Here is a 24768-nt window from a genome sequence, read left to right on the forward strand (position 1 = left end):
TGTAGTCCGTCGGTTGAAATTGACCCGCTTTGTACACGAGTGCAGCAGTATTCAGCGGTGTTTTTTACCAACAAGATGGCGGCTGTGTACTTTCCGGTCACGTGACTGCAAGATCTCTATACACCATTAACTCAAGCTGGTTTGTTAGCTTGTGGTTTGTGCACGTGACTCTGTGGTTGCTCGTTTGGACAAATTTTAATCCAAGTCTTTCAAATTACTGCTATTTGAACAAAGGAAAAAAAATATATCATGGAAAAATGTTTCAAAACAATTTGAACAATGACAATTTTCAAAGAAGAAGAAAAAAGTGACACCATTCATTGTTAGACTTTATTTATTTATTTATTGCGGGTTGCACCCGAGTTTATACAGCTTTGTATTCTGATATTAAGTTCAGAACATTACAAACAGTTAATCAGTCTACAAGTAGAGGCCAAAAAAAAAAAAAAAAAGCTAAAAACCTACTCTACGACCTTATTCCACTTAAATCGGGCACTAAAATCAAAAAACCAAGCAACAAAGAGGAAAATAAAAACAGCGTTAGAGGAAACATTCATTACTACAAGAGTTTCTACCTTGTTCTCATTATTATTCATTCATTCATCGACTAAATATTGTTAACAATGACCGTTACAAATAAAGATTGTCCTTCAAAAAGTGCAGTTTCCCCCAAGCTAAACACATTGATGCTAAAGACGATAACAGGAACGTTGAGGAGACCTCCTGCTCGCGCGTCATTTCTGCAACTTTTTTTTTTTTTTTTAATCTTTGTATTTTTTCAAAAACAGTCCTAGCGAAGCAGTGTGCATATGCGCGCGTTGTGAGAGCATAAAACCAGAATGGTGTATTTTCAGTTTAAAAACTTTGTACATTTTTGCTGCTGAGGAGTGTCATGAAGTTGTTGAATTAATATTTAACGATAACACGAATAATGCTCCAAAGTCTGCTACAACTGGCCCGCTTTATTTTTGGAGGGGGAAAAAAATTTTTTTTTAAAAATAAGGATGTCAGTCATGGCACATGCGTTTGAAGAATTTTTCCTTTTAAAAACAAAAACCCTTTGAGAAATTCCACTTGGGATTTTTTTTTTTAATTATTCTAATGGAAGCCTCGTCCCTCGCTGCATAGACGTTCGCTGAATGTTCTCCAGGGTGGAAGAGTTTCTCGTTCGGCCTCTTTGTGCTGGTTTTTTTTCTAAAGCTTTCAGGGTTTTTGTCAATCGAGAATCGGAACGACGACAACCGACGGCGAGACGTTCTCACAGTTTAAAGTCGAAAATTGCAAACAGTAGGAACGATATAATTTTTTTTTCGAAAGAAATAAAAAAATAAAACACTACACACAGCGATGATTCGCTCACAGGATCAATTAGAAACATGGTCATTCAGTACAAAAGTAGAATGTCTATGCCAGATTATACCCCTTCCCACCCTCGTTTACCCGGCTGCCATTATGCATTATGGGGATTGTACATTGCCATCCAGTTAGCATAAAACACACACACACACACACATTCCAGCTTTTCAAGAGTAATCCCTTTCCTCCTGTACTCCATCCCTAGATTTGGCATGACAGTGGATTACAGAACTGTTTTCTCGTTCATACATAATAAACACCACATATACAAGGACAAAAAGAAAAAAAAATGATAATAAATCCAAGAAACTCAGTGGCTAAAGCCCCCTCCCCCCTTTTTCTATTTCAGTCAGCAAGTTGTCGGGGGAAACGAGCACAAATCAGAACCATTATTAAAGCTCAGAGAGGATTTTTCTCCACATTAAAACACACACACACAAAAAAAAAATAAAAATGTACGAGGTGGATAAACAACACAGTGTAGTAATGGACGCATGTAGTTAGAGTGTAATGAGTAACGGAGACTGTGGCGAAACACACATTCAACCAAGTGTGTGTGTGTGTGTGTGGTGTACTGGGACGGGGAGTCTAGAAAGCTTCGTAGCTGTTCATTCACACGTACAGTGAAGACGACATGGGTAGAACCCGCACGCACAAAAAAAAAAAAAAAAAAAAAAGCACAAACGTGAACTGGAATTAACACTGCACAGAGTCGAACACACAGAGGACGCGCACACTCGACAAACCAGCACCACTCTCACAATCAATCAATCATCGAGTCTGCATTATTCTAAGAACACAAAATTCCTCCTGAGGAAAATGTGTGTTCTTGTTGAGCATTTCCCCCCCCCACACACACGAGTAACGTAGTCATGGACACTTGGGCGAGGTGCAACAGTCACTTCGGACATAAACCTGCACGCGTGCACAAAAGTTTGGAGCACCACACATCAAGGAAGTGTGTATATCTGAAGGGGAACAGTGTCCCCAAGGACCGAACACGCACACACACACACACAGCACAACACAAAGTAAGTAAGTGTGTGTATAGTGGGGTACAATTAAGAATGTAATGGACACACGTATAATCCTCCTCCCACTCTGTATGGACAAACACTTTAATCAGTGACTGTGCACACCAAGTGCAATCGCAAGGCATTTTAGGATTTTTTTTGTTTTGTTTTTCATGGAAACGTGGAATCATTCAGCACAGAAGCTTTTAATTAAACTCGATTTGGTAAAGCAGTTATTAAAATGGTTCAATACTGGCACACGCAGCATAAAGTCGCAAAATAAAGGCTAATACTCATGGGTTTACACATGGATCTCACTCACTCACTCACTCACTCACTCACTCACTCACTCACTCACTCTCACACGTAATAGGGAGCATAAACAGCTTACACACATTAAGGTCCATGGCTTCGCCTAATGCTGACATCTCTGTGCATCAACAATGCGATATATGGTTATGTACATGACGAACGCGTGTGTTTAGGTTACATTCCCCTCTGAGGGCGCGATCAGAGGCTCCAGCTGTTCACACACCGACACACCAGCGCTGAGAAACCAAAAGGGAAAAAAACAAACAAACAAAAAAAAAACAACCCACAATAATAATCATAGTGATAATAGTAATGACACGAGCAGCCAGATTGATCCATATTGTAAAAGAACTTCAGAGACCTGTACACGTTACAATCATACTCGATTTGTAAACAGTTAAAAAGCCACGGTGTTGCATCATCTTCAGGACGAAAAGGAAACAAAATAAAAAGCACATTTAACGAAATGTAGATGACTGTTAAAAGTTAAAAACTAAAAAACACTGCCGTCTGGGGCAATGCTGGAAAAAGGCTAATCTACAATCAGCTTTTCAAAAATGCCTTTTGGGAAAACTTCAGCTTAAAAAAAGAAAAAGCAATTCCGTCACAGAGCTACAGGAAATGCATAGTTTCTGCTTTTTCTTTCCTTTTAAACCACACTCAAAACACTGAGGCAAAATATCAATGAGACGACAAAATAAAGGTGCAAGGGGAAAGAAAAAAAAAAAAGAATGAAACGCAAAAGGAAAAAAAAAAGATGATAAACATGAAGGCAAAAGAGACCAAAACAATTACAAAGTCTAATACCAGAATATTAACAAATAGTCGAATACGAAGAATCAGAATTCGAGAAAGGAAGTGAGTGGGCAGTTGATGAGCGCGGTGTGTAGAATGTCTCCAGCTTAAAGCAGGTATTTGGCAGAGAAAAACGCACTCAGCTCCAAGTAGTCGTTTCAGTGCTAAAAGTTGATTTTTCCTACAATTAGGAGTTTTATTTGAGGGGGAAAAACTGGCTATATTTCCTGAGAACCATGCTGGTTATTGAGCAGACGACAGGAATACATCAAATAACCGACGGCATGGCCGAACACTGATCAGTATTTCCCAGAGATACACCGCATCGTCTTCATCCACAACGGTTTCTGCAGGTTTTTTTGTTTTGTTTTTTTAATTTTCAAAATTTTTTAAATTTTTATTTATTTTTTTCATCCATTTTATAATTTTTAAAGGTTTTTGTGCATTTTTTTTCTCATTTAAAATGAAGGAAGAATGAGCGTACGTTTCCCCCCTCGAAAGTCTGTAAACAAGAGGAACCCGATGTGGTGCCTCCAAAAAAGACCAAAGTAATCGAAAGCCTATCTTCAAAGTGCTGTTTTTTTGCGAGTCACAGCTGTGGCTACAGTTTCTTTAGACTGCAGAATGCTAAATTCTTTAGTTTTCTTTTAAAACACACACACAAAAAAAAAAAAAAAAAAGGAAAAAAAAAATCGGTGCAATACTCATTTAACGTGTAATATCACCATCCGGTAATCCTAAAGGTCAGCATCTTATCTTGATCTCGGACTCCACAATACCACGATAAGGTAGGCGTACGTCAAGGCATAGTAGAGCGCACACACACATGCACACGCACACTCGCAAACACACACACGCATTTTAAGAACATCCTTGAGTAAACATCTACACTGGAACTGTCGGCTCCCTCGATATTGCAGAGTTATATACTGAGAAAAACCACATTCAGTGCAAAGTTAAAAAAAAAAAAAAAAAAAGCTCAAACATTGTCAGCAAACAAACACACATAAAAAAAAATAAAAAGAACTGGAATTCAGATAAACATGAAGCTGAAAGATTTTGTTTTTCCTGTATGTCTGCATGAAGAGCACGACCTGGAAGGTTTAAAACACATCCTTTCACATTATCATATTGGCCTGCATGATTCAAGTATTCACACTGATATGTTTTTGTTTTTGGGCTAAAACAAAGTGGATATATGTGCAGAGAGAGAAAAAAAAAAAATCGTAACTTACTTCCACAGGTTGACCCCGCCTTATTATGATTAATATTATTACGCTTGTAAGTGAAGAAACTAGTGCCTTTAGATTTTTTTTCTCCATAAAGAATCTATATAGTCATGATTCGGATGAGCTATGCCACGCCGAGGTCACAGGGTTTTTGTTTTTCTTTTAATATATATATATATATATATGTTGTGTTTTGATGCATTACATGGAGTCACCACTTCCTGTCAGGTGATCCACCGGCAGGAAGGAGGTAATGGGGGAAGGGCTGCTGAGCCTATTGCCCCCCTCAGGGCAAGCACTGGATCCCCACAGGCTGCTCGAATAGCTCGGTGCCCCCCACAGTGAGGACGACGAGTGCAGCTCACCCCCACTGCTGGAAAAGGCGTCTGACGAGAGTCGGCTCTGAGAGGACGCTAGCGCTTGCCAGCCTGCAGGCACGCACATCGACTGGCCTTGTGCAAAAAAACGATTTATCTCCTCCTCACTTGCAAAGTCAGCCAGGATAGTAGTGTTCCCCAACACGCACCTGAAACACAAAAGGCAGGCAAACAAATCTATCACAGTCAGCCCAAGCAGCAATCACGAGGGCGACACGAACGAAAACCTGCCTGGACTTACATGTGCAGTGATTTCTGAGCCTTGGCCGCCTCCTCCTTTGAGCTGTAGCAGACGAGAGCGTTTCCGTGTCGCAGGTTCAGGTGGAATGTGATGAGTGGACCATGCTGCATGCACAGAGTACGCAGGGTGGAGCCATCAATCTGCAACATATAGAAACGCATCAGAAACTCAGACATGCACAGAAATTTCACTGAACTATTTATTCGTCCCCCTTACGTTCAATGTTTAAAGCGAGACGGCCTTCCGGGTTTCATAAAATCTGTGAAATCTAGTTCCTGCTGAAATTTGGTCATTGTGATAGATTTATTTCTGCAATATCACCAAAAAAAAAATAAAAACCAGGCCATTCTGCAGTTGGGAAGTTATTTAATTTGACCCAATTCCTGAGCAAATAACGTGCATGAAATCGCTCGCTTCGCGCACTCAAGCAAACAGAGCAAGTCCGTGTGCACATGCACAGGTTCGCCTTGGACCGTGCACCGACAGTTCCATCGTTGCCGCTAAACGAACAGCTGATCACACCGAGGTGCTTGCTGACCGCCGATATTTATGCGTTTGGTCCTGCGTTTCTTTTCCTTCGCAACAATGTCTTATGGCTTTCCATTCCTGTAGTCGCTCTTTCATGGTTCATTCGCACGCTCGCATCAGCTAGTTTTCTCTTGTTTCAAATTTGTATCCCATAATGCCTTACGCAAACAGGGAAAGTCCACTGCATGATACATGATGTCATATCTTGAATTGGGTCATGGTGAAGGGGGGGGGGGAGCAGAGATTTCAGACCACGTGGCTTGACATTCATTAATTGTTCTATTTTAAAAAAAAAAAAACAGATTTAGGCACTGCCTAAAAGCAGAACTCCATCTGTTTCTGGGTTGTAGAATTTTCTTATAGCCAGTCTCGTTTTATTTCTTTACTGGCTAGCACTGGCCACGAGGCGGCGTGTATGACCGGTAATTACTGACACTGGCCACGAGGCGGCGTGTATGACCGGTAGTTACTGACACTGGCCACGAGGCGGCGTGTATGACCGGTAGTTACTGACACTGGCCACGAGGCGGCGTGTATGACCGGTAGTTACTGACACTGGCCACGAGGCGGCGTGTATGACCGGTAGTTACTGACACTGGCCACGAGGCGGCGTGTATGACCGGTAATCACTAGCACTGGCCACTAGGCGGCGTGTATGACCGGTAATTACTAGCACTGGCCACGAGGCGGCGTGTATGACCGGTAATCACTAGCACTGGCCACTAGGCGGCGTGTATGACTGGTAATCACTAGCACTGGCCACGAGGCGGCGTGTATGAACGGTAATCACTAGCACTGGCCACTAGGCGGCGTGTATGACCGGTAATTGCTAGCACTGGCCACTAGGCGGCGTGTATGACCGGTAATTACTAGCACTGACCACGAGGCGGCGTGTATGACCGGTAATCACTAGCACTGGCCACGAGGCGGCGTGTATGACCGGTAATCACTAGCACTGGCCACTAGGCGGCGTGTATGACCGGTAATTGCTAGCACTGGCCACGAGGCGGCGTGTATGACCGGTAATTACTAGCACTGGCCACGAGGCGGCGTGTATGACCGGTAATTACTAGCACTGGCCACTAGGCGGCGTGTATGACCGGTAATCACTAGCACTGGCCACGAGGCGGCGTGTATGACCGGTAATTGCTAGCACTGGCCACGAGGCGGCGTGTATGACCGGTAATTACTAGCACTGGCCACTAGGCAGCGTGTATGACTGGTAATCACTAGCACTGGCCACTAGGCGGCGTGTATGACCGGTAATTATAAGCACTGGCCACTAGGCAGCGTGTATGACTGGTAATCACTAGCACTGGCCACGAGGCGGCGTGTATGACCGGTAATTACTAGCACTGGCCACTAGGCGGCGTGTATGACCGGTAATCACTAGCACTGGCCACTAGGCGGCGTGTATGACCGGTAATCACTAGCACTGGCCACTAGGCGGCGTGTATGACCGGTAATTGCTAGCACTGGCCACTAGGCGGCGTGTATGACCGGTAATTGCTAGCACTGGCCACGAGGCGGTGTGTATGACCGGTAATTACTAGCACTGGCCACTAGGCGGCGTGTATGACCGGTAATCGCTAGCACTGGCCACTAGGCGGCGTGTATGACCGGTAATCGCTAGCACTGGCCACGAGGTGGCGTGTATGACCGGTAATCACTAGCACTGGCCACTAGGCGGCGTGTATGACCGGTAATCACTAGCACTGGCCACTAGGTGGCGTGTATGACCGGTAATCGCTAGCACTGGCCACGAGGCGGCGTGTATGACCGGTAATCACTAGCACTGGCCACGAGGCGGCGTGTATGACCGGTAATCACTAGCACTGGCCACGAGGCGGCGTGTATGACCGGTAATTACTAGCACTGGCCACGAGGCAGCGTGTATGACCGGTAATCACTAGCACTGGCCACGAGGCAGCGTGTATGACCGGTAATTACTAGCACTGGCCACGAGGCAGCGTGTATGACTGGTAATCACTAGCACTGGCCACTAGGCAGCGTGTATGACTGGTAATCACTAGCACTGGCCACTAGGCAGCGTGTATGACCGGTAATCACTAGCACTGGCCACGAGGCAGCGTGTATGACCGGTAATTACTAGCACTGGCCACGAGGCAGCGTGTATGACTGGTAATCACTAGCACTGGCCACTAGGCAGCGTGTATGACTGGTAATCACTAGCACTGGCCACTAGGCAGCGTGTATGACCGGTAATTACTAGCACTGGCCACGAGGCAGCGTGTATGACTGGTAATCACTAGCACTGGCCACTAGGCAGCGTGTATGACCGGTAATCACTAGCACTGGCCACGAGGCGGCGTGTATGACCGGTAATTACTAGCACTGGCCACGAGGCAGCGTGTATGACTGGTAATCACTAGCACTGGCCACTAGGCAGCGTGTATGACCGGTAATCACTAGCACTGGCCACTAGGCAGCGTGTATGACCGGTAATCACTAGCACTGGCCACGAGGCGGCGTGTATGACCGGTAATTACTAGCACTGGCCACGAGGCAGCGTGTATGACTGGTAATCACTAGCACTGGCCACTAGGCAGCGTGTATGACCGGTAATCACTAGCACTGGCCACGAGGCGGCGTGTATGACCGGTAATTACTAGCACTGGCCACGAGGCAGCGTGTATGACTGGTAATCACTAGCACTGGCCACTAGGCAGCGTGTATGACCGGTAATCACTAGCACTGGCCACTAGGCAGCGTGTATGACCGGTAATTACTAGCACTGGCCACGAGGCAGCGTGTATGACTGGTAGTACACGTACACACCACAAAAAAAAAAATCAACTCGATGGGTTTACCATTTTTTCTTCGGTATGGTGCTCCGCTGGAGCTCCGCTAATAAAATTGAAAGTCTGATTTGAATTCAGGAGCTTTCGGTCCATTAAACTAAAATAACTGGGTGTCGGGGAAAATTCTTGTTATGACCCCCACTTGAAAAATCTAAAAGGCAGTCTGGCTTTAAACCTGGGGGGGGGGGGGGGGGGGGGTAGTGTGATATTAAAACAGAACAGGGTGGGAGTGGCCACATTGTACAAAAGCTTTGAGAGGAACGTCATGATGCTTGTTCATGTTGAGATGGCAAGTCATCCCCATTGCTACTGAATGCTCAACTCTGATTGGTCAGAAGGTGTTGATTTCTCTAACCGCAGACCTGATAACAGGACCAGCTGAAATTGATGCGTTTGTTCTAATCTCGTCATAACTTATAAAGGGAACTGCACGAGCAGTTTAGATGCACACTGGATATAAAAATACGTGTAACTTGATATCAAGTTTCCCATGAGATGCTGCTTATTTGACTTTTGATGCAATCTCCAGTGTCAGGGATTTCTAAATTGTCTCATTCAACACGATTAAATCTAACAATAAACACATAAAATGTAGGATCCGTCATACTTTCATAAATAAAAAATACATACATACATATATATATATATATATATATATATATATATATATATATATATGGCAGATCACAGAATCCAGGGACACATGTCTGCCCGGGGGCATTTTGAGTTATTGACAGATTCAGAAAGTACAGTTTCTAAGCTTTCCAATGATGCCTTCCATGTGGAGATCTGACAATATTTGAAGAATGTGTGGCCTTTTGAAAGTGTATACTTCTTAAAACAGAAAAGGGAGAAAATCGCCCTCAAAGTTTTCCATCTCGGCTACTCTGGGTGCAGGGCGGGCACATAATGCTGCTCATTTGCATGACATTAAGGAAAGCCCTACCCCCTACGAGCTAGCATGATACTACTTTCATGTAAACAAAGATCACCACGTCAATTTTCCTTCCATGCAAAGTATGCCCAACACAATTATGAAGTGCAAAAATAAGTCCTAAAGTATACTTTAACGTTTTGTGGTTGAAAAATTACTCACACCGTAAGAAAGAAAGATAGCACGATGATGACACAACTAACACAACACTGGTTTCATGTAAAGCCTTGGTCACAAACGGCCGTACCGTGCTCCTACAGCCGGTCTACATGCAAAAAAAACGCAAGAAACGCACGGAGAGCGCGCATGAAACGCATGGAGAGCGCGCGTGTGACGTGCTGATTTTCGAGCCGCAGACCGGCCGCAGAGGTTCTTTGTCATGTCAAACAAACTCTACGGGCGCTTCCGTTTTTTTCAGGTTGCAAGACAAACTTACGGCCAACGCGCGTCTTTCTCCATGAACAAAAAAGAAAAAACCACAGCAATTTGGGAAACGCCAAAAATCACACGGCCAAAAAAATCGTACGTCCGGTTGTGACCTAGGCTTAACCAAACCACAACACTCTCCGTTACATGCAAAAATAACCACACAGCCTTAGATTAATAAACTCACCCCATCAGAAAGAGAAACGTCGCCTTGCACACACCAATGCCTCCGATGGAATGCAATCCTAGAACGATCCGATCATTCAAGTATTCCATTCAATCTGGAAAACGAGGTTGCGGGTTTTTTTTTTTTTTTTGCTAGAAATGGTGATCTCCGATGTAAATACCGTGTGTCTGTTTTCTTCGCAGTGTTTGCTCCTCTGCGCTCTGTTTAGTAACTCATTCCATAGTGAAATCACACGCCTGTATGCAGGTTAAGTAGCCATGCGCTCAACTCGGATCATACAGCTGATTTGCGGAAAAAAAACAAAACAAATGACCTAAATCATCATGTGAATGGCCCATATGGTAATTTACCCACACCCACTGACAAAAACGAGACAATTTGCAACAAAAAATGTATGCTTTTCCAACAAAACAATCTATTATCTGAAATACTGATTGCATTCTTCAAGATCTCAACTTGCACATGATGGAAAAAAACAAAAATCACAAATTTCGAAAAAAAAAAATGCTTCTTTTGCGATTATCTCAGATTCGTTTCGGCCGACATGTGTCCCTGGATTCGGTGAGGGGTGGTGCAAGGCGATTAATACACTCGAGGACCTGCTGTTATTGGAAAACTCCACTGATTATTTTCCTCTCATGGTGCGCACCCCGAAGTGCTTTATTCCTTACACAATGGACTCATGTTCGACAAGACGAAGCCTTACCTGAGGTGTGAGATTTTTGAGAACGAGCCAGTTGGTTCTCCCTGAGCTGCTTTCACCCCAGCTGGAGCCTGTGGAAGGAAAAAACAAACATACGTTTAAACCGTTTAATCATTCGTCAATAATTCTTTAAAGAATTTTCTTGCGGGCGGCACGGTGGTGTAGTGGTTAGCGCTGTCGCCTCACAGCAAGAAGGTCCTGGGTTCGAGCCCCGGGGCCGGCGAGGGCCTTTCTGTGCGGAGTTTGCATGTTCTCCCCGTGTCCGCGTGGGTTTCCTCCGGGTGCTCCGGTTTCCCCCACAGTCCAAAGACATGCAGGTTAGGTTAACTGGTGACTCTAAATTGACCGTAGGTGTGAATGTGAGTGTGAATGGTTGTCTGTGTCTATGTGTCAGCCCTGTGATGACCTGGCGACTTGTCCAGGGTGTACCCCGCCTTTCGCCCGTAGTCAGCTGGGATAGGCTCCAGCTTGCCTGCGACCCTGTAGAAGGATAAAGCGGCTAGAGATAATGTGATGTGATGTGTGTGAATTTTCTTGCAGTTTCCATAAAATCAAAGCTGGTGTTTTGGAGCTTTTTGTACAAGATCCTGTCGATGGTGCCAGTGAGACATTCCGACAAGTTAAAAACAAGCTCTCTCCAAACACCCAGCTGCATTATTTAGCCAGTTTCCTAAATCACTTGTTTTGATTCTGCTTGAAGTGCAGGATATCCTGAATATTGTTCGGAGAAATCAAGCACTTGAGCAGGTCGGTGCATGCAGCTTGCCGAATAGCAAACAAATTTAACAACTTCACTTCACATCAAGAATGAAGTGCGTGTTCTACTGACCTGGGGTGTATCTGGGTTCAGAGCTGCCCCAGGCACCGAGTCTCAGTGCACCATTGCCCCAGGAGGAGGGTTGTTTCTGCCCGGTGAGGCCGGGCGGGGGACGGGACGGAGCCGAGACACCTTTAGACGACAGAGGAACCTTCCACAGCTCGTGAGCTAAAGAAGAGTTAGACACTGAACCAGGAGACCATTTCGAGTCACTGCTTCTGGCTGTATGAACCAAAAAAAAAAAAAGACAGGAAGCCATCGTTACACTGAAAATGTACAATTCAAGTAGGAGCCACTAGGTGGAGCTGTAACTCCCATCAATAAACCGTCCACGACATTAAAATGCACCACCACCAATGCCACCACACGGATGATCAGAAATAAATTATAGCCAATCCGATAACAGTCACAAAATCTCAGAAGTCATCATGGCCGAGGGCGATGGATGCTGGCACAGTCGTGAATAATACCCCACGGACACGATTACAATCTCAACTCGCTTTTAAATTAGTCAGAGGTGGACAGATGCCTGCGTCGAGCACATTACCACATGGACAAGTTTATTCTTGACTTCACTGTTAGAGCTACATTAATCATCATTACTTCATATTCATTCGTATAAAACACTGAGGTGATTCGAGGAAATCGCACGCTCTGATTGCTCAAGAGATTCGAGGAGTTTTCTCCGCTCAACTAACTTTGAGACGATGAACAAAAAATAAATACAAACCCTCTACTCTCCTTCTCGACTTTCAACAGTCCTGAATGGTTTTGGAAATCATCATGGGAACGGATTATGATTATGGAATGGCATCTGAATGATAATCCAACGCTTGCGAAAGCATCCGTCATACCTGAAGTGCTTTGTGCTGTACTGCTGAGGGAACTACTGTGGTTGGAGGCACGAATGGATGTCCAGGCACTGTTGGAAGGCAGCGTGGTGTTAAGTGATGAGGATGGCCCTGTTTAAAGACAGAAAAGGCGTTAAGGCACTGTGGAAGTCTGGACAGTTGGAAATTGCTCATAAATGTGAAGCTTCATTCAAGTTTTAACCCCCCCCCGGACACATTCGGTGTCATGACCTAAATTTTTCGTACTTCTGTTTTTCAAGAAAGATAGTCATGTCCCAAACGAGAAATTTCAGAGAATCTTTCGGAGAATTGTACATACGATGCAGGGCTCCAAAAGCATTTCTAAACACATGTTCATAGTCACATCATAAGTGCACAAGTTTTCTACAAATGAAATAAAACCGGATCAGCTGCTCACTTCCGTATCGCCCCCGCTCTCGCTTAAATCAGAATGCAAGTGATCGAAGGAATAGGACGCTTATCATCAATGTTGACTTCAACAGATAATTAACCCTGAAACGAGGAAGTAAAAGAGCAGTGTCTCTCCCCAGGGACTTCAAATAGCATCCTGCTAAACTGTCATTTTGAAATAGCATTCTGCTTCTTGAAATAGCCTCAAAAATCCCCCCGACAGGTTTCGTCAATATGCTCCGTTGGTAAACAGGAAGTCGATGTGCGACAGTTTATTTAATTTATTGCCATTTTTGCATCTGTGGCTATTATGGCCAAAGCAGGTAAAAATAAATATTACACAATTTTTTTTTTAAAACAAAAATAATTTAAACAAGTTTTTTTTTACAAGTTAGAAAGTTTAAAACTTTTAAAGGTGGGACCTTAGAAAAGATGTTTACAGCATTATCTTCTTGATAAAACTGCTGCCTTTTAATTCTCAGGACAGAACATGATAAAATGTGCTTAATTGATAAAGGCCTGTTGCAAAAATGACACTGTGGAAGTTCACCTCCAGTCAACAAAAAAGCATGTGCAAGTCGAGAATGTCCAATTCTATATCTAGTACAGACTAGGGGGCGAAAACTAAAAAAAAAAATCTTGACCGACCACCGAGCCTCATTAGCCGGTTAACCTACGAGTTTAAACAGGGATGCAAACGGCACGCCTTTTGGCGTATGCCGCCTTTTTCACGGCTGAATCGTGCAGATCCGATTTTTTTTTTTTAGGGGGGGGGGCGTTGGAGTGTCTGAATAATTTCCTCAGAGTAAATTCTGTATTAAAATTACTAAATAAGCAAATGCCGTGAGAGTCCATGAAACATAGGAAGTACGAGAAGAAAACAGTAAATCAGAAAGCTCCGTTTTTTTAAGAACATCCTTGAGTAAACATCTACACTGGAAACATGCGCAGCTTACTGATTTATTGCTTTCTTCTCGTACTTCCTATGTTTCATGGACTGTAACGGCATTTGCTTATTTAGTAATTTTAATACAGAATTTACTCTGATGAAATTATTCAGACACTCCAACGCCGCCCCCCCCCCCAAAAAAACGGATCTGCATGATTCAGCCGTGAAAAAGGCGGCATCCGCCAAAAGGCGCGCCGTTTGCATCCGTTTAAAATTCTAGAATTGGAATTATTAGAATCTATTCTAAATCTAACCGTGAGCATCCGCATATTCAGTCCCAGTCGCTGCCCTCCACTCACATTACCTTTTCTACAGCGCGAAACATTTAGTCAAACGCGGCACTGATGTCGAGGGGTTTGTATTGGAGCGGAGGACAAATGGCTCCAGCTTAGAGACAGTTTCAGTTGGCCATGATGGCGTTGAAAATAAAGTCAAGTGCTAGAAGTAGTACATAATCAGTGATGGGAATAACGGCGTTAAAATAAAGGCCGTTATAACGTCGGGTAACCTAATTAATTAGCTACAATCGTTATAACGCCGTTACCAATATCAACACGCCATTACTGCATGGTATTGAAGTTGCTCTGAAGCCGTCACCGACTTGGCTCACAGACATAAAAGCTGCGTTTGTCACTCCCTCTCCAGACACCGCTGTCATTTCATTCCCTCCCCTTCCCTCCAAAAGTCGACATCTGCGCCTTTAGTGTGTGTGGAGAGATATGATCTGTAATAACATGCATTGTTGGCTACAGACCGAAACATACTTTCAGAATGCAGGACTAAACTCCATGTGCCTTCTAATAATAATAATTAAAAAAAAAAAAAAAAAAACAATAGTAATTTGTAAGCTAAAAAGCCTGTGTCTACACTTATCTTTCGCCGAGTGGCAGCTGTCTTCAACTGGGGCGGGAGGGCGGGACATGACTGAATGGGTGTTTCTGATTTGTCAGCTGTCGTCCTTACACCGCATGGCATGCCCCAAGCGTTTACAACACAGAATTCCAGGTTCTTCGCTCCAAAATCGGCAGCTTCAAAACAATTTTTTTTTTAACCGACAACCAAAAAAAAAAATAATTAACCGGTTGACGTTGATTCGGTCAACCATCGGTCAAACGGTCATTGGTTAACATCCCTAGTATAGACGACTTGATTCGATGTGCGACAGACCTGAAAACAGTATACACGGTCGAGAACCCCAAGCTGAAGCTCGGCCCAAATATCAAGCAGTTGGGATTTGTAGTTGCCGAGAAAAGTGTTCGGAAAAGTTTGTCAAGCCACGCTGCGTGTTTGGTAAATACATTCAGTTGGTAAACCAAACTCTTCCGCGTTTTTCCTGTTTACATAGGTTTATATGACCAGTGATATGAAACAAGTTCAGTTACACAAATTGAAACGTACTGATTTTCTATGCTATGGCAAGTCCGCACTATAATGACAGGCGTACTAACACCTTCTGCGCGCTTCGATAGCGCATTGATACGGAGCTCAGATATCAATGCGCTGCCGAAGGTGTTAGTACGCCTGTCATTATAGTGCGGACTTTCCATAGCAAAGAAAATCACTACGTTTCAATTTGTGTAACTGAACTTTGTTTCATGTCACTGGTCATATAAACCTATGTAAACAGGAAAAACGTGGAAGAGTTTGGTCGCATCTAACTACAGCCCCAAAAAATACCATTGGCCATACTGAGCCTAGCTACATTGCTAACAGGAGTGACAGCGCGTCTGACTGACTGGGAGGTCGTGCAAAGCTCGGAGAGGTACGGAGCAGCTCGTCTCAATTCAGGTAAGACCATATTTCATTATGGAAGTACGGTGGACTGTTCCTTTAAACAACTCAAAAGTGTCAAGATGAGACATTTAAGCAAAGTGTCAAACTGGGCAAAAGCAACGTCACATCATTCCAACACCAAGTCTTTCTGTTTCACGCCCATAAAGTGGGAAAGCAGTTCAAACATCAGTTTTCGCTCACGATGGTGCTTACCACTGTTCCTGTCCCTGAGGTGATCAACATCCCGCACTGTGTTAATAGAGAGGTTGTTAATCACACTGCCAGGAGTGACAAACGGGTCAGTCTCGGGGTCGATGTTCGGATAACCTTTCCATGGCTCACCGGGACGAAACTCTGTAAAACATCCGCAACACTTTAGTACACTTTAAATCGTTGCTATCAAGTCCTCTCACCATCTTCATGTTGATCCAACCACACAGTGGCGCTTCAAAGTTCGGAAACCCTTTAGAATTTCCTGCATTTCTGCATCAATATGACCTACATCAGATTCTCACACGGGTCCGAAGGGTGGAGAAAGAGAACCAAATTCAACCTGATTAATTTCACCTTTCAATCAGCTGCTAGAGGTTCGCATACTTTCATCCATGTGTAATATTGGATCGTTTCCCTGACATAAATCAGGGATGCAAACGGCGCGCCTTTTGGCGGATGCTGCCTTTTTCACGGCTGAATCGCGCAGATCCGATTTTTTTTTGGGGGGGGGGGGGGGGGGGGGGGGGGGGGTTGGAGTGTCTGATTATAATTTCATCAAAGTAAATTCTGTATACAAGCAAATGCCGTTACAGTCCGTGAAACATAAGAAGTATAAGTATGAGAAGAAAATAGTAAATCAGAAAGCTGCGCACTTTTGCGCAGCTTTCTGATTTACTGTTTTCTTCTCATACTTATACTTCCTATGTTTCATGGACTGTAACGGCATTTGCTTATTTAGTAATTTTAATACAGAATTTACTTTGAAATTATAAATCAGACACTCCAACCCCCCCCAAAAAAAATCGGATCTGCGTGATTCAGCCGTGAAAAAGGCAGCATCCGCCAAAAGGCGCGCCGTTTGCATCCCTGCATAAATAAACGACCAAGTATTATATTTGTCTCATTGGCTTCTATATCTACTTTTAGTCACGTGTGAGGAAAAAATAAATAAATAAATAAATCTGATAATGGTTTCGGTCTTATTTTGGCAGAAAATTCTCAAGTTCACAAACTTTCAAGCACCACTGTACATCTGCCCATGAAACTTTCTGGTTTCTAGAAATGTTTGGCCATCCGTGTTTCTGTCCCGATAAGTAGTGGCTCCATCACGCTCAAATTTACAGTGACTTGAAATAAACTAAACTACATTTCCAAGTGCAAACGTGGATAAATTTTTACTCTGAAGTAAACATGAAAAGAGAGTCATCTACTTTCGCTGCATCGGGCTTTATTCTTCTGCAACACTTTTTTTTTTTTTCCTCCGTGGCTGAATCCCAAACGGCGTGAATGACGTGGACCATACAGTTCCACGACACCTTAGGCAGAGTGCAGAAGTGGTAAATAGGAAGACGCTTGGGATTTGGTCTGTCGTCAGGGTATAAACATTAAAACCAATCATCTGAGAATAAAGGAGTGCTTTGATGTTTTGCGCTTTCCACAATAGTAGTTTTGTTGTTTAAAGAAATTCTAGGCGTTATTGTATCGTTACATAAACCAGAAAAAAAAAAAAAGTCCATACTGTTCAGCCCTAGTCTATGGGCAGATGTCTGGATGGATGTCTGGATACAATTTTAGATACACTCAAATAAAGCACAACGATAATGTATTGTGATCATGTGAAAAACAAGACGGCATCCAAACCTGGTGGCCAGTTAACAGAAGATGCATGAGGTGATTTGGCACGAGTGGGCCAGCCATCCCCCACTGAACCAGGGGGGCTGATGGGAGAATTACTGGAATTTATAAAGTCATACGGACCAAAGGGAGGGTCTTCAATCCTCAGAGAGGACATAGCACCTGTGAGACACATCATTAACGCTCGTTATGCCATGTTACTACTAGGCCATGTACATTTGTGCCCTTTAATTACCATGTTTTTATTTTAAGCAATCTGGACACGTTGCCTTGCGCATGAGAAGCGTTTCGCTACACGGTACAACCCTTGTATTGGTAGAATCACAGTCAAGTTGAATTTGAATCCATTTCGGACCTTTCGCAGGTCAGCAGCACAACTGCGTTCGGCATTTGTGTCAAGAAAGCTAAAGATTTCTATCAGGTTTATGCCTTTTCCTTGCTCAAGTTTAAAAAAAAAAAAAAACCCACACAACCCCACCCCAAGCTGGCTGAATGCTCATAAATGCTTGTTATAATGAAAGCATAATGTACATACGTGTGTGTGTAGGGAGTGAGAGATTTGCTATTCACAAGCATCAGAAAACACTTTTTTTTTTTTTTGGGGGGGGGCTTTTTTCACCTTTATTGGATAGGACAGTGTAGAGACAGGACAGGAAATGAGCGGGAGAGAGAGACGGGGAGGGATCGGGAAATGACCTCGGGTCGGAATCGAACCCGGGTCCCCAGATTTATGGTATGGCGCCTTATCCACCTGAGCCACGACGCCCCAGAAAACACTTTCTAAATAAATAAATAAATAAATAAATGCTGGCAGTTAACACAGTGACTACGTTTACATGCACATCCAAATCGAGCTGCTGTCGGTAATCGAGCTGAAGGTCCCAGCAGGGTGCCAGAGAAATCCAATCCTACATGCGCACAACTGAAATCGGGCTATTGTGTGAGGTGCATTGTGCACCCGAGCCACAGGTGGCGCAACACGCCCCATCGTGTTGGTACACTTCCGGTTGTCGTCATGAAGAAGAGCTATTCAAGAGTGTAAACAAAGTTATCAGTTCCGTGTTCTCCATTGCGCGTTTTTCTCCCGTCCATGAATTTTAATATATTCAACTCCTTAAGCTGAATGAGCATGAACTCTGTCTCCTCATTGCTCCAGAAGTGCACGTTTCTGCTTGCCTGTGGCAGTGGGGGCGTGGTCAAGCGCCGGTCTGTGACAGGAGGGCGGAGCCAGGGAAGGTGAGTGGCAGAATAACTAAACCTGACGGTAATTAACCTGTGTTTGTGTGTCTTCCCAGTAACCGCGCCCTATTTAAGGAGGCAGAGGGAGAGCAGAGGGGACAGCTCATCCCGGGACTAGAACACAGCGCGCGCGCGTGTTTTTCTCTCAAGAATAAAAGTAGGCTGTTAAACTGAAAAGTCTGACAATAAAAAGCCTATTAGTACCAGAAGCTTTGTCCTGCCGTCCTCTGTGCTCCACCCACACTTCAGAGAGCTCTACATCGCCATTTTCTCTTCTCCGTTTGTTCCTCCTGACCTCTTCTGCTGCTCGCTACTACTGTTGTCATGCCGACCGAGGCTGTTGTGTTTCCCGCTTGTGGTCTCGTCACTCGTCACTTCCGGAAGTAGCTCGACAACTAGCTCGATAAGGTATACATGCACAAAGTAGCTCGGCAGAAATCGCATAAACTAGGTCGTGTAGCTCGATTCCGAGAAATCAAGTTCGGTTCAATTTCAGCCGAATTAAGGTGTATACATGGCATTTTGAACTTCGATTTCAGTCGAGCAACGGCAGAAATTCGATTCTCTCTATGTGCATGTAAACATAGTGAGTGTTGCCTTTTAAACAGCTTGCAACAGTCAACTCTTCTAGCAACTGAGCTCGTGAACGAGGGATCAGGTTTGTTGAACCATGTATTGTAAACTGTGATAAAGCCTTTGCAGATAAACTGCATCAGAACATGGTCCTGTACGCAGGAGCCTCAATCACCGATTCAGTGACTGATAAACACCAAAGCTGAGAGGGGTTTTTTTTTTTTGGACTCACCAGGTTTGCTGGGGTTTTGATCAAGTGGCGAGTTTAGGGAAACGTCCATGGCAGTCCACTTTTTGAGACGGGACTGCGGCTCTTTGAACCCAACACTACCGATATCATGATTGTTTACATTCAAGTTTGAGGCCAAGCCTAGAGAGAGAGAGAGAGAGATTGAGTGAAATGTACTGTCCAACACACAGCGAGTCCTTTAAAACCAGGCTGCTTGTCTGCACGGGGTCACCCACCTAAAGGGAAGTTGGGGAAAGAGTTGAGTGTGTGTTCTTTGTGCAGGTCGGATGTGTTCAGGCTGATGAAGCTGTCCATGTAGGGTTTGGGCTGGTGCAGTGTTGCAGGCTGTGGGGGGGAGTGTTGCTTCAGCAGCGGAGGATCGACATGTCGATGAGGCGGGACCATGGCACTTGCAGGAAAACCACGGACCTGCAAGAAAACCATCATCATGAAGTCGAGTTCCTGTCAGCTTCGTAACTTACTAGGTGGTGCCGCTTATGTGACGATTAATACTTCGTGCAAAAGAAAAGCATGCTTTTCACCCGAGAGGTTTCTGAATTTCCTCTCGTGCATTCGACGTGACCAGACTACATACCACCAGGGAGTAGGGGATACCTTGGCCAAGCGATGTACCAATCACATCAAGTTAACCAACTCCTTCAATCAAACCACATGATCGAAAACTCGCTTTTTACCTGCTAAAAATTTGAGCATTTTTTTACATCCGTCCTTTCAGCATTGTGGTTTGTGTGGTTATGCCGAGTCGTTTAAACTGGATTTGACAAAAACTCAACAAGCAAGGCTAAACTACCCATGCATGCGGGCACTCAAACACCACACTCAAACATCCGCCAAGGGCCCCCACACACATTCGTATAACGAAACATCCAAATGAGAAAAACAACCTCAAGTACTACTTACATAACAGTCATGTTTCGAAAAGGTTCGCTAACATTTTCAGGACGATATTTGCCCTACGTGCTCGGGTTCTCATGTGTTTTTGTCGTCGATGTAACGAAGTAAGCCGACACAAATAAGAACCCCAGCAAACTTGTTGCACATGGCCAATAAAATCTTGAATAATTTTAGCCATCATTTCCATTTTCAAGATGTATTCTATGAACATTTCAGTTATTCCATGAAATCGAGTCGTACATGAGCTGACGAGGCGCGTAGCACCGAATTGGCTATAAGCCATGTCCCATGAGATCAAGTGGAATAACTATCATATCCACATTTATTGGATTTTGAGAAACGGAGCATTTTTATTCTTTTGCAAATTCCATAAATATAAACTTGATACAAAACGTTTGGACATTTCCACTTAGGCGGACTTCTTGGGAAAGGGGCAGACGGGACGGGACACGACACCACAACCTATTGTTGGCTGCATGAATTGACAATTTTTTTTTGCAGAAAGTGCCGTCTTACTGCCTTACCAAAGCAGAGAACAGCTTTAGACATTTATTAAATTATTCTTTGGACATTTCAGTTTTGCAATTTTCAAACTTCTTTGAGCTCTTGAACAAGTCTTTTTTAAAAAATTAAAATCAACAATAATTAAAAAAAAAAATTTCAGATTTTAAATGCTTAAAGATGAATAATGTAAATCAACCAGCAAAACGACTAACAATTTGTGAAAATAATTCTTGAAAAATAATTAAAAACAAGATTCTTACCATCAACTACTTTCATTCCATATTTTGTTGTTTTTAAGATATTTTTGGGGCTTTTGTTTTCGAGGAGAGTTTTTCATCTCTTCCTCGGTTGGTTCAGAAACGCACCGCCATTTTGTTTCTCTCCACTCGTGCGATATGAGCCGACATCCTAGTAGCCGAGTAGCCCATCAGACCGCACGACTGCTCATATCCAGTCAATGTGGACAGAATAAAAGACTTATTCTAGTCTTTACATTTTTCAAAACGTGTTCGGAAACATGGGCACGTTACTTGGCCGAGACGAGGCCAACGTGCCCAAACTTGCACACAAAGCACTGAGAAGTCTGAGGCAGTTTGTAACTCTCTGAAAGCTCTTGTTGGGTAGCAGCGTCTCACCTGCTGTTCTTGGGTTTGACGGTTGTTGCCAGTCAAGACTCTCTGACTCTGAGCTTTCTGCTGAATGAGAAGACGCTGCAACGTGCAGAGGAGAGGTGGTGAGCTCAGTGGAACAAACATTACAAATATCTCTTCACCAAAGCGGACCGTAGCTTCCTTTGTTTTCATCCTTATACTTTTCACTTGCACACATTTGATAATTAGCATTTTAAACTACCACTTGGATCTATCGTAGAACTCGATTAATCCGGGATATTCATTCTTAGTCCACACTTCATTTAAAAACGTAGCTACAGAATTTCTGCACCTCAAACGATCTTCAAGTCTGAGGCGTTACAAGTCATTCCTAAACTGTCGTCACCACAAACCCTTGACAAGAAATGCCTTGAAACAGTCCAGAAGAGGGCTGGTTTACCTGCAGCTGATTTATTTGATTGAGCTGAGAGAGCTGGTTGAGCTGGGAAAGCTGATTGAGCACGGCCATCTGCTGAGGGCCAAAAATCGTATTCAGACCTGCATTATTGGGTGGATACTTCAGCAACGATGGAGGGACCTTGGGAGGGAAAAGACAACACGGAGCAAGTTAGTGAAGCGATAATAAACGTGAAATGAAATCTGTTCGAAGCTGCGACAAGACTCGGACCATGCAAATCACTTTGGAGTTGTACAAATACGGCCTGTTGAGGCCATTATTAAAAAATGTTCTGTTTCCGGTCCACCGGCCGGGTGAGTGCTGTTTGTGCGGGTGAATTTTTTTTTTTTTAACGCCGGTTTTTCGACATTTTTTTCGGGTTCGTAAATCTAAAATCGAACTTGACATTTCCGCATTCCCAGGGCTTTCCACTAAGGCTCATACTAGCCAGCCATGACAAATAAGTAGCCAGCCGGGGGGAGTAAACACAAAATAAACTCCTGTGCACGCAGTTCCCAGGGTTAAATGTATTTTCCACAGACCATTTATTTATTCACTTTACTCAAATACAAAGTAAAATGGCAGTAAATCTTCTTTCTTTTCTTGCGTATTGCATCATGAGGCGTTCCTGGCTTGTAAATCTCTTATTTTCGGTGCATGACACATTCACGCAGCCGAGTGCACGAGCGCACACCGCATGTCGGGGCGCGGATGAGTTGCTCTCCCTTGATCAACGGTTCAGTTTGACATTACTGTCAGTCCGTTAGATAAACATTTAATTTTATTAAAATCAAATTTAATATTTAGAGCCCGTGGGCTACAAAAAGAGTCATTAAAGTAGCTGGCTGGGCTTAATTGTGTGGCCGGCAGCCGGCGCTTGTGGAAAGCCCTGTCGAATCAGCTCTGCACATGCGCCGTGCGGCAAAAAAAAAAAAAAAAAATGGCCGCCACCATGAAGGAAGGAGATCCGGAGTTTTCAAACATTTGCTGAAGTGTGAAATCGCAAAATGGTATTCTAGCGAACAACAAAATGGTAAAGATTCAGAAAAACAAATCATTCAGTGATCATTTTAATAGTGTAATTTCATCCGAACTAGGCCTAACGGCCGATTTAGAACTACAAAAAGTCCGTGTGTCGGACATTTTAAGTACCTTTGTAAAAGTTTTGCAAATGTTGCAGTCAGCATTTAAAATGCTAACTTGAAGTTTTTGTACAAGTTTCAGTTGATTAAATGGTTGTATTTTATTAAATGTGTCTGCTTTTGTAATAAAAAAAAGTACTGAAAGAAAAAGCAAACACAGCATTGCGATTTCTTATCCATCCATATATAATAAAAAAAAAAAAAAAATAAGTAAATAAAAATAAATCCCTCCCTCCCGACTGAAATTTTTTTTGCCCACCCGGTGGACAGGAAACGGATTTTTTTTTTAAGGACGGCCTGATGTTTGGGCCCTTTCTGTCGTGTTAGCTCAGCATCGATCAATAGACAGGCCATGGCTAACCGGTGTTGTTATTCTCAGAGCAGTACGGACATTGACATTAGTGACATTGGCGTTTCGGATCAGACCAGAGCAACCTTGGAGAAAAAAAAAAAAAAAAAAACCTTCAATGTTTGAGGACCAACCCACAAACCAAAAAAAGAATTCAAATCATCCAAATAGCAAGCTTTCGTTATGAACCGATACACAGGAAGGACGACAAACATTGCAGGAAAAACGTGAGCTCTCGTCTAGCTGTACCAAAGTCTTCACACTATTTCGAAACCCCGGTATTGCAGCTGCGGCTGACAAAACCAAACCAAACCAGAAGACAAATGTTGTACGTACCTGAGAGGGGAGCAGAGGAGGAGGCACTTGGTTGCGTAAATTGGACTGAGTCGAGTTCAGAGGTTGTGCTGGAGGCTGCTGAGAGCTTCGGCCTTGTGCTGCTGCATTTCCGCCACCGTACATGCTCACATTCTGCAAAAGACACGACCAAACAAACAACTTTAGCACAACAAATGTCAACGTCCTGAAAAAGCAGTGAACTTTCAATCAGGCCAGCCGAAGGTCACAACTCCGACACTCTAGCCTGAGCGCAGGTGACGACTCACCTGCCTGCCTGAAGCAAGGTTAGAGGAGGGAAAGCTCAAGCTTTGCGCATTTTGTTGCTCTTCCACTACAGAGTTATCGTAGGGCAGCGAGAGCTGAAGGCAAACACAGATGAAGGCACAGACAAAGAGGGGATAAAAGCCAAGAGAGGAAAACAGCAACACACAGGAGAGAAAGCACAGACGTTAGTGCCAAGCTGATGTTCTGATGTAGAGCAGTTTATTACACCGTTCATGTTTTAAAGTGCACATCACGGGTAAATTCAGGAGCGAGATCAACATAATTCTCCTATTTTATATTAAACTTTGGTCAAATACCTGTAACATTCTGCATTCTCTGCTATTTTTTTTTTACCTTGCGCAATACCAGTTGAAATCAAGCCATTTGAGTTGAATTGGTCCGCCTCTGAAAAAACTCGGCATTTGGATTTCCCGGCAAACCTTGATTTTCGTGACGTCGCGTGCGGGACGCCTCCTTCTGAATCCTACGTCAGCGCTGGTTTGTTTATAAGAAAACGACCTGGTGGTTTTCTGCAAATTTCTTCAACGTTATCGCGTAATTATTAAAATGGTTAACAGATGTAGCGTAGGAGGGTGTA

The 24768-nt window shown here is 43.7% G+C and overlaps 1 protein-coding gene across 2 annotated transcripts in view; it reads right to left on the bottom strand.

Moving 5' to 3' along the window:
* Positions 1-316: 316 nt before the first annotated feature.
* Positions 317-24768, bottom strand: part of LOC132868422 (trinucleotide repeat-containing gene 6A protein-like) — a 114774-nt gene continuing 90322 nt past the window's right edge. For both annotated transcript variants that reach the window (XM_060901294.1, XM_060901293.1), the window contains 12 exons: positions 23907-24038; positions 22083-22220; positions 21668-21742; positions 19850-20042; positions 19617-19754; positions 17579-17734; positions 15938-16078; positions 12595-12702; positions 11753-11962; positions 10927-10994; positions 5324-5463; positions 317-5231 (listed from right to left, as the gene is read on the bottom strand). In XM_060901294.1, the coding sequence (XP_060757277.1) occupies positions 4907-5231; positions 5324-5463; positions 10927-10994; positions 11753-11962; positions 12595-12702; positions 15938-16078; positions 17579-17734; positions 19617-19754; positions 19850-20042; positions 21668-21742; positions 22083-22220; positions 23907-24038 (1824 nt within the window). In that variant the 3' untranslated portion in view covers positions 317-4906. The remainder of the gene's footprint in view (positions 5232-5323; positions 5464-10926; positions 10995-11752; positions 11963-12594; positions 12703-15937; positions 16079-17578; positions 17735-19616; positions 19755-19849; positions 20043-21667; positions 21743-22082; positions 22221-23906; positions 24039-24768) is intronic.

The sequence above is a fragment of the Neoarius graeffei genome, chromosome 20 (genome assembly GCF_027579695.1).
Source record: "Neoarius graeffei isolate fNeoGra1 chromosome 20, fNeoGra1.pri, whole genome shotgun sequence".
Taxonomy (NCBI): Eukaryota; Metazoa; Chordata; class Actinopteri; order Siluriformes; family Ariidae; genus Neoarius; species Neoarius graeffei.